Below are 10,396 nucleotides of genomic sequence, written 5' to 3'. Positions count from 1 at the left end.
AACGAATTATTTTTAATACCCTCTTTTACTCCAAGTAGTCCTTGTATATGTGATAAATTGTATGGAATTTTAACTTTTGATATTTACACTATATACTGAAGTGCAATGCTTGATAAAAAATTCTTTATCCTCTGAGGTTCCTTCCAAACAGTACTTCGATATGCATAATCTGAGTGTCATGAAGGGAAACTGACTTTCTGCAAACGTAGCCTCAAAGTACTAGCCCAGAGTGCGCAGGACAGAAAGGCTCATGGACCCAGTTAAAATGTTTGAGTCACACAGTATTACATCATTTAAAAACACACAGCAAAACAAAACAAAACAAAATAAAATAAAAACACACAGCAAAAATGGGGCAGAAATATGGAATACATTAACAAATTCAGGGTAGAGTGAATGGAAGGACTACACTACTTGAATCTAAGGTGTGTGATGTGCATAATAAGTTTTGTGTCTCTCTCTGTTCAGCAGCATTAGTTTTCCCTGCTGCTGATGTGGTTATAAGGACCAGAATTGAGATTCAAGCAGATGGACCACAGATGGAAAGTGCTCTAGCCTGTGACACAAACTCTTTCAGAAAGACTCAGGGTTAGGGGCACCTGGGTGGCTCAGTCAGTTGAGCATCTGACTCTTGACTTTGTATCAGGTCATGATCTCACAGTTCGTGAGATCAAGCCCCATGTCAGGCTCTGCACTGACAGCACAGTGGGATATTCTCTCTCTCTCTCTCTCTCTCTCTCTCTCTCAATCTCTCTGCCCCTCTCGCCACTCTATCTCAAAGTAAATAAACTTAAAAAAAAAAAAACAAAAACAAAAAAAGAAAGACACAAGGACAAGTACCTGTAGCTAATAGTTGTAGCTTGCCATTAAGGCCATCAAAGAGCCATAGGTTTTGTGTTCCTTGAGCAGAGGACACAGAAGACCTAAAAATGGTGTCACCAATGGATTGCCAAATTAGAGTCATTTGAACAAGTGTCATAAATATTTTCCACATCTTGAATATTTGGTGCCTCAAGCAATTTTAGAGTATCGCAAATATTTAACGCTTCTTATACATTTAGCCTAGCATATATTTAGTGAACAGGTTCTCCATGTGCATGTAATGCCTCGTGAGTATTAAATATTGCTCAGTTCTTTCATTCCCTTCTATCTCACTTACATACCCTTTACTTAACTACTTGTCTGTACTGCAAAACATCTTAAAAGATGTAGCCCGTGTTTTGTAAACTACAAACTTGAACTAATGTACTTACTTCACTTGTGTAATAGAATTAAATGTTCTCAAAGGCAAATGCACATTATGCTGAATTAACATATTAAGTAGTGAAGTAAAACCAGACACAACACTCATAATTAAGGTAATAACAGAGACACTGAATTTTAAATATCTGTGATATTTTAAATAACTTGGAATCCCCCAAGCCACTTATATCTTGCTTAAATTGCTTTACTCAAAAAAAATTGCTTTACTCCATAATTATAGATATTGAATTTTTTGAGTAAAGGGAACAATTCTGTTTCCATGATGTCTGATGGCGCAAAGGTCTCATGCTACTTTGTTCATAGCTGTTGCATGATCTGCTAAATAGATAAATGACTTCTTTTTTTCATATTTTGGAGATTTTAGGTCATATCCAAACTTTTCATCTACTTACATTTCTTTCTTTGAAGGAGGAGAAGTTAATGTCAGTGATATTCAAAGTATTCTGGAAAAAATGGGGATAGAGCTCACAGATAAGGAGTGCTCAAAACTAAAGAAATATCTGCCAGTCAATGGTGAGTATTTAAAAAAACAATGTAGCCTTTAAGGAACTTAGACTTGTGTTTATTTTTTGAGAAGTTCTAGAATTATTTCCATTTGATAAGAACAGGATTTAGAAGGAATTATGCAGTTCCAGTTTAAGAAGTAACCCCAGCAGTGCCACTTTATTTATAGAATCATTGGCCCCTTCAGTCACTAACCTGGTATTAAGTCAAGGAAGTGTCTATTCTAACTTTTGATTCTAGTCAGAAGGCATCCTCAAGAATAAACAGGGACATACAGGAAAGTAAAAAGAGTGAGAAAATACCAGAAAGGGAAAATGGGGAAATTAAAGGGAGGCATAGGGAATTAAGATGTGTGTGTTTCAGCATAGTAGAGTGCCCATAATAACTCCCTCAGAAGCCAGGGAGCCGTATTGAAAATTTTTTCTACTTGTTAATTGTTTTCTTGGTTATTTACAATTAAATTAGGCCTTTTCTGGGGGTAAATTATGATGTCTGTCTTTCCTAAATGCCTAACTTAATCTCTCATGGGTGTGGTCTGATTTCTTTCTTTCTTACAGCTGTTGGAAAGGTGTACCAAAATAGGTTGATGGATGGTGTAAAAACCCTTAAAGGTGAGTGACAGGTATAGCAAAAAAGCAGATGAATCTGAATCTGAAAAGCAGATGAGAAGCCTTTACCACTGTGTGTGTATGTGTGTGTAAAACTACATTCATGTTTTTTCCAAAGATCTTTTCTGTATTTATTTTACGAAATGGCCTCCTGTACCATTCTTTTACCTTAAGATGGAAGCAAAAATCCACATAAAAGTAGAACTCTTGAATAACTTCACCCTTAAGGAAATGGTAAACTAGAAAAATGTCTAATCAGCACAAGTAGGTAAAAGGAAGTTTATGTGTATAGTCATGGATTCTAAGATCATGAAGAAATGTCTTCTTTGAAAATTCATGACTATGGACCTATGTTCATGTTGGTTCCAATTCATATCTGCACTCCCTGCATGGCCCAGGAACTCACAAAAATTTAACAAAAAGTGAGGCACCTGGGTGGCTCTGTCAGTTGAGTGTGTGACTTTGGCTCAGGTCATGATCTCATGGTTTGTGGGTTTGAGCCCCATGTCACGCTCTGTGCTGAGAGTGCAGAGCCTGCTTTGGGTTCTCTGTCTCAGTCTCTCTCCGCACCTCCCCCACTCACATGCACGTGCGTTCTCTCTCTCTCTCAACAGAAATAAATATTAAAAGAAAACTTTTTTAAAGTTTGCACCAGCATTGTAGTAACTCTAGTATTCAAGAAATTCATCCTCACATCATGGTCAGAAGAATTTTCCCTATAAAACTTTTCTTAAAATGAACTTGAAACAGAAAATTACAAAAGATGAAAAAATTTTGCCAAAAGGGAATTAAAAGCAAAAATGAACTATTGGGACCTCATCAAGATAAAAGGCTTCTGCACTACAAAGGAAACAATCAACAAAACTAAAAGGCAACCGTCGGAATGGGAGAAGATATTTGCAAACGACATATTGGATAAAGGGCTAGTATCCGAAACCTATAAAGAATTCGCAAACTCCACACCTGAAAAACAAATAACCCCGTGAAGAAATGGGCAGAAGACACGAATAGGCACTTTTCCAAAGAAGACATCCAGATGGCCAACAGCCACATGAAACGATGCTCAACATCCCTCATCATCAGGGAAATACAAATCAAAGCCACACTGAGATACCACCTCACGCTGAGTGGTCAGAGTGGCTAAAATGAACAAATCAGGTGATTATAGATGCTGGCCAGGATGTGAAGAAATGGGAACCCTCTTGCACTGTTGGTGGGAATGCAAACTGGTAGAGCCGCTCTGGAAAACAGTGTGGAGGTTCCTCAAAAAATTAAAAATAGATCTACCCTATGACCCAGCAATAGCACTGTTAGGAATTTACCCAAGGGATACAGGAGTGCTGATGCATTGGGGCACATGTACCCCAATGTTGATAGCAGTGCTTTCAACAATAGCCAAATTATGGAAAGAGCCTAACTGTCCATCAACTGATGAATGGATAAAGAAGATGTGGTTTATATATGCAATGGAATACTACATTGGCAATGAGAAAGAATGAAATCTGGCCTTTTGTAGCAACGTGGATGGAACTGGAGGGTATTATGCTAAGTGAAATAAGTCAGGCAGAGAAAGACAGATACCATATGCTTTCACTCTTATGTGGATCGTGAGAAACTTAACAGAAGACCATGGGGGAGAGGAAGAGGAAAAAAAAAAGTTAGAGAGGGAAGGAGGCAAACCAGAAGAGACTCTTAAAAACTGAGAACAAACTGAGGGTTGATGGGCGTTGGGGGAGAGGGGAAAGTGGGTGATGGGCATTGAGGAGGGCACTTGTTGGGATGAGCACCGGGTGTTGTATGGAAACAAATTTGACAATAAAGTATATTTAAAAAAAATTTGCCAATATATACGATAAAAAATGGAACCCCCAAAGACTTCATATGATACAAATATTTTAGATAGTCCATAAAATAAGTATGCTTTAAATGACTAAATTCACAAAAGGAAAATGGAAATACTCTTAAAAACTAGCACAGGAAAAAATGGATTTGAAAGGAGTCAAAATTCCTAGAAATGAAACGTCTAGCCTGAAAAATTTAAAAACATAATGGTTTTATTAGCAGATGTAAATGAAGAATTAATTGGATTACTGGAATAGAACTCTGAAAAAATTACCAAGATTCCAGCATAGAGACAAAAACGTTACAAACAGGAAGGAGGAGTAAGAGGCCTGAGGGTCAGAGTGAAAAATCTGCCAATTTATCCAACAGCATACAAAAGAGCTAACAGAGACAAAGAAAGAAAATGCTAATTTGAAGACCTAACAGTTGGTAATTTTTTGTGATTGTTCAAAGACATGGGTCCTAAAACACAGGGCACGTAATGAGTCCTAAAATGTTGCTTAAGAGGTCTCTGGTTAATCATATCGTAAGGAAGTCACAGAACACCAAAACAGAACAAAACAAAAAACCCTACGGGCAACCACAGTGCATTCTGACTACCTACAAATGAACAATTAGACTTATAGTGGACTACAATGAGATGCCACCTTACACCCCATAGGATGGCGATTTTATAAAAAGGGACAGAAGCGCCTGCATGGCTCAGTCAGTCAGTTAAGCATCCAACTTCAGCTCAGGTCATGATCTCACAGTTCATGAGTTTGAGACCCACATCACGCTGTGCTTTGGATCCTCTATCCTTGCTCTGCCCCCCCCACTACACCCCACTCATGCTTTCTCCTCTCCCCCCACTCAAAAATAAACATTTAAAAAAATAAAATTTTTCAAAAAGGAACAGAAAATAACAAGTGTTGGTGAGAATGTGGAGAAGTTGGAACACTTGTGCGCTGGTGGTGGAAGCGTGAAATGGTGCAGCCACTATGAAAACCAGTATGGCAGTTCCTCAAAAACTTAAAATTACTACATGATTCAGCAATTCCATTTCTGGGCATGTGTCTTAGTTCATTCAGGCTGCTATAATAAATTTCCAGGGACTGGATGGCTTATAAACAACAGAAGTTCATTTCTCACAGTTCTGGGGACTAGAGTCCAAGATCAGGATGCCAGCATGGGCCCTCCTTTGGGTTGTATTTGTACAGTGACTTCGCATTGTATCATTTCAAGGTGGGAGGGGCAAGGGATCTCTGCAGGTTATCCTTTATAAAGACACTAATCTCATTCATAAGGGCTCTGCCCTCATGACCTAATAACCTCCCAAAGGACCCATCTCTTTTTTTTTTTTTTAATTTTTTTTTTTTTAACATTTATTTATTTTTGAGACAGAGAGAGACAGAGCATGAACGGGGGAGGGTCAGAGAGAGGGGGAGACACAGAATCGGAAGCAGGCTCCAGGCTCTGAGCTGTCAGCACAGAGCCCGACGCGGGGCTCGAACTCACAGACCGTGAGATCATGACCTGAGCCGAAGTCGGCCGCTTAACCGACTGAGCCACCCAGGCGCCCCTCGGACCCATCTCTTAATACCATCAATTTGAGAATTAGGTTTTCAATATATGAATGGCAGGGGGTAGGGGGGCACACAGACATTCAGACTTTTGTAGTGCGTATCCAAATTTGTATATCCAGCACTATTCAAAGAGCCAAGAGATGGGCTCAGTCTGTGTGTTCATCAACCTTAAAATGGAAAGAAATTGTGACACAGGCTACAACATGGTGAACATTGAAGACATTTTGCTAAGTGAAATAAGCCAATCACAAAAAGACAGATACTGTATGATTCTATTAATGTAAGATAACCTGGAGCAGTCAGATTCGTAGAGACAGAGGCTGGGTGTAGGGAGGAATGAGGAGTATTGTTTGAGGAGTACGGACTTTTAATTTGGGAAGGTAAAAGGTTCTGGGATGGATAGTGGGTGATGGTTCTAAAACAAGGTGAGTATATTCCATGCCACTGAACTCTATCCTGAAAAATGGTTAAAATGGTAAATGTATGTCATGCATATTCTACTATATATATATATTTCAGTCTCACAAAATGAGAGAAATTATTAGACATTTTTGGGAAAATTTATTCAGAGGAAAGAACCATGTAAACTGTTCAGCAAACAAAAATAATACTTTCCTACTGGCAGAAGCATATGAATTTTGTTTTCTGTATTTCTGTAAATCATCTTGAAGTTCTGCCACAGTCTTTAAAAGCTAATTATATGAATGGATTCCCACAATTACTCATTGGAGGAAATTCTAATTCCACCTTTATTACTGACACTCTTAGATACAACCGAATATACATTCGACCTTTTTCTTTAAGGTGAAACCAATATCTATAACACACAGTAATTCATAGCTATTGTCACATTCTAAGGTTATTCAATGTTGCTTACATTCTTCTCTTTCTTCCAAGGAGGGATTGTTGATGTTGCTAACCTAGACACTGCTTTGCAAAACATGGGAATGAATCTCACAGGAATGGAAAATAGCGATTTGATAAAGAACATACCTGTTGTTGGTGAGTAAGCATATAAATTTTTGCATCACTGAATATAACTTGAGTTGTGAGCTTCTATAATCATCTCTGAAGAAGTTTGTTTGCCAGTAAGAAGATATTTGTAAAAACTTAAAAATGAGCTCAGAAAGAAAATAAAGTAATATTCTTTCTTGTCATTTTATTAACATATTTCATCAATCTTTTTAATTCTGGATCCAAAGGAATGCTAAAAACATAGTTGTTTGATTAGGACTACAAAAAGTGAGGAATAGATAAATAATTAGGGGTGAAAATAGCATGAAAAACGGTCTAGAGGAGATACAGAAAAAATAGGAAAATAAAAGAGAAAATGTGGGAGATTAAACATGAGAGGCACATTCCAAAGCCGTACGATAGCACTCATTCATTTTCTCAGAGCGGTCTGCAAACACTCAGGCTATAACATACGGAATTTTGCCTTTTTCTGAAGCTACATAATATCCCACTCCTATTTCAAATTCCATGATCTAAGTAAAGGCCACATTCTCAGGCAGCTCCCTTGAAGAACTAGAAACACTGAAATACAATTGAAGCTGAATTAGGGCTGAAATGCGGTGGTTCAATGAAAATATTATGCTAAGTGAAAGAAGCCAGTCACAAAAGAGCGCGTATTGTATGATTCCATTTATAGGAAATGTCCAGAATAAGCAGATCTGTATGTACTACATATTAATGTTTCCATTTGGATTTTTAGAAATCTTTTCCTCATATAATATACTGACACTTAGTCCCGACACTTTCCCTGACACAGATAGATTAGTGATTGTCTAGGACTGCGGTTGGGGCTATAGATGGGAACTGCAAATTAATGGTATGAGGTTTCTTTTTTTATAATGAGGTTTCTTTTGTGGAATATGAAAATGTTCCAAAATTAGATTACAGTGATAGTTGCAGAATTCAGTCTATATCCTAAAACTGTTCACTTGTATACTTGAAATGGATGAATTTGTTTGGTATGCAAATTATATCTCAATAAATTGTTTAAAAACGAATATTGGCCTGCTCTGTACTTTTAGAGCCAGAAGATAATAAAGAACAAAAATGACATGAAGCTTCTATTTACATATTTGTCATCTACAAATTAGACAAAAAATAATAATTTGTGCAAATGCAATGTCTTTGTTGTTTTTGGCCTAGTAAGGAAAAATGAATCTGAGATCCTATAGAATCCCAAATTTCTATCTTTGTAATATGCTTTCATGTTAATGTCTTTAAATATTGATTTAAAAATATACAGAATCTCTCCTTTTAAAATTATCTCAAGCCAATCACTGAAGTGATCATTAATTTACTCATAGGGAATAAAGGAGTAAGAAACTCTGTGTCAAAAACAAAAAAAAACAAAAAAAGTCAGGAACTACTAAGTACCAGCCTATTACATAAGGAGATCAATTGTAAGAGCCAGATACAAACATTAATATGTAGCACACAAAAATTGTAAATTCTGTTCCGTGTGCCTGATGTAAACAGTGGAGAGTTTCCCAACATATAGGAGTCATGAAGCAGACTCTGTGGGAAACGGTGACTTAATTTTATATCTCATCCTTAACTACCAGAGGTTTAATTTTCTGTAGTTCAATGAATCAAAGCTCTAGTAATATTTTAGAACTTCTGGCTCAAGACGAATATAGGATACAATATTAGAGTATACATATATTGCTTTCTTTTTTAAATTCCATATTGCTAATGAGTGCCGGTGTTATATTTGTATTTGATTTACATGGCTCTCTTAACAGATAATGGGAAGGTTAAAGTGAAAAAGTTAATGGATGCATTGAAAATGTTTTCTGGTGAGTGGCAAATTACTATAAAATTGTACTATTTTTAAAATATCTCCTCAACTTCCCCAAACTGTTTATATGTCTTTATATTATGTCTCATTGAATACTTGTTTTCAGAATCTTATGCTGTATTTATTTGTACAACTTAAATTTTAAAAATACAATGAAAATTCTGTGTCTTGGTAAGAAATCTGGCCCAAATGTTTTTAATAAAGCAATAATATCACTTACCTCACTAATATTCAAATAATCCCATACCTTGATAGGCATATATGAAGAGAAAAATCACGTAATTTAGGATCTCCCCAGAATTCTAAGTTCCCCTGCCAAAATTATAAATTTCCATGATTTCCATCATTCTAATTTGCTGGCCAATCTTAAAAGCAAATCTACCCTCTGCTGCATTAGATGCACACAGATCCATCACTAAGAGAGTATGCCTTTTAGGAGATTAAGGACCTGTGTTCTATTTGTGGCCTCCCTGTGATTCTGTGTAGTTGTATGTGTTTCCTTTTACTCGCTCGCTGCTTCCGAGCTGAAGGTGATCATTTTTTCATTATCTGGAATCATTAGATTCCAAATTGTCACGCACTGATGTTCCTGTCTTTTGAAAGGAAAAAAGATTGATGCCAACGATCTGCTAAAGGTCCTGGGAGCCCTGGGGATCGAGCTCCCTGAAAAGGAACTAGTGAGGCTGAGACAGACGGTGCCTACCGACGGTGAGCCATATAAGTCTCAGAACAGCCTTTCTGGGGACATTGGTTTTGGGGGTCATTGTCAGCAGTTCTAAATTGTTGTCTCTTTGTTTCTCCTAAAAAGTACTGAAAATAATTTTTAAAACAAACTAAGTTTGCTGACGTACAGATTCAACCTGTCAACCCAGCTCTTTAACCATAACCATATTGCCATCAGAGTTGATGCAGGTTGTAGTAACACTACCCAGTCACGCCCCTGAGAGGCCTGCATGATAGGAAGGAAACTGAGGGAAGTGAGACACAGGTTAAAAAAAAAAGGGGGAGGGGACATAAAGAAGTAGTGATTTTTTTTTTCCTGCACAGTATAGTCTTCCCAGCAGTCTTCTTGGTTGCTGAACACTGGGTACATTTTTGTCACAATTTTTTTCCTAAAATAATTTTTATTTGATGAGGAGATAGAACAGATTTCCTAGGGAAAGAGTAAAAAAGATTGCTCCTAGAATTACCCAGTTGCCCAAAAACTGTGTGTCCATGTTCTTTTCCTTTGGATATAAATTATGGTTTTTCTTTTTTAATAGCTACTGGAAAGGTGTATAAGAACAGATTGTTGGATGGTGTGAAGTCTGTAAAAGGTATTTAAGAACCATGATTAGCAGAAAAGTCTGCTAAATGTCAACACAAATATCAACACAAACATCTTACCCCCAGGTTTTGAGTCATGTCTACATTCCTGTATTTAGATTTTTTTTATTTCATTATGTTAAGTACTTTTGCATAATCACCCATGGTATAGTATTGCAAGGGATCCATTCACTCTTGGAGAATATTTCTAAATAGCACCCCCAAAGAATCATTTGAAATCTAATTTATACAACACATAATATACAGAATATCATAGGCAGTTTTTCTGAGTGTTTGCCCAACAACAATACAAAGGATTTTGGAGTGATCTTTAATAATTTTATGGCACAAATCAAGTTATTTTATTTTTTATTTCTTTAATTTATTTTTTTATTTTATTTATTTTTAAGGCAAAGAGAGACAGAGCATGAGTGGGGATGGGGCAGAGAGAGAGAGGGAGACACAGAACTGGAAGCAGGCTCCAGGCTCTGAGCTGT

General features: G+C 36.9%; 1 protein-coding gene across 1 annotated transcript in view; it reads left to right on the top strand.

Annotated features, from left to right (window-relative positions):
• Positions 1-1,596: 1,596 nt before the first annotated feature.
• LOC109261558 (uncharacterized) overlaps positions 1,597-10,396 on the top strand; it is a gene marked incomplete at its 3' end in the record, with an annotated part of 123,365 nt that continues 114,565 nt past the window's right edge. The window contains exons 1-6 of the mRNA XM_053891233.1: positions 1,597-1,776; positions 2,325-2,378; positions 6,680-6,784; positions 8,539-8,592; positions 9,198-9,302; positions 9,857-9,910. Of these exons, the coding sequence (XP_053747208.1) occupies positions 1,716-1,776; positions 2,325-2,378; positions 6,680-6,784; positions 8,539-8,592; positions 9,198-9,302; positions 9,857-9,910 (433 nt within the window). The remainder of the gene's footprint in view (positions 1,777-2,324; positions 2,379-6,679; positions 6,785-8,538; positions 8,593-9,197; positions 9,303-9,856; positions 9,911-10,396) is intronic.

The sequence above is a fragment of the Panthera pardus genome, unplaced genomic scaffold, assembly GCF_024362965.1.
Source record: "Panthera pardus isolate Hobbes unplaced genomic scaffold, ASM2436296v1 HiC_scaffold_268, whole genome shotgun sequence".
Classification (NCBI taxonomy): Eukaryota; Metazoa; Chordata; class Mammalia; order Carnivora; family Felidae; genus Panthera; species Panthera pardus.
This window is presented reverse-complemented; position numbering and strand designations above follow the sequence as displayed.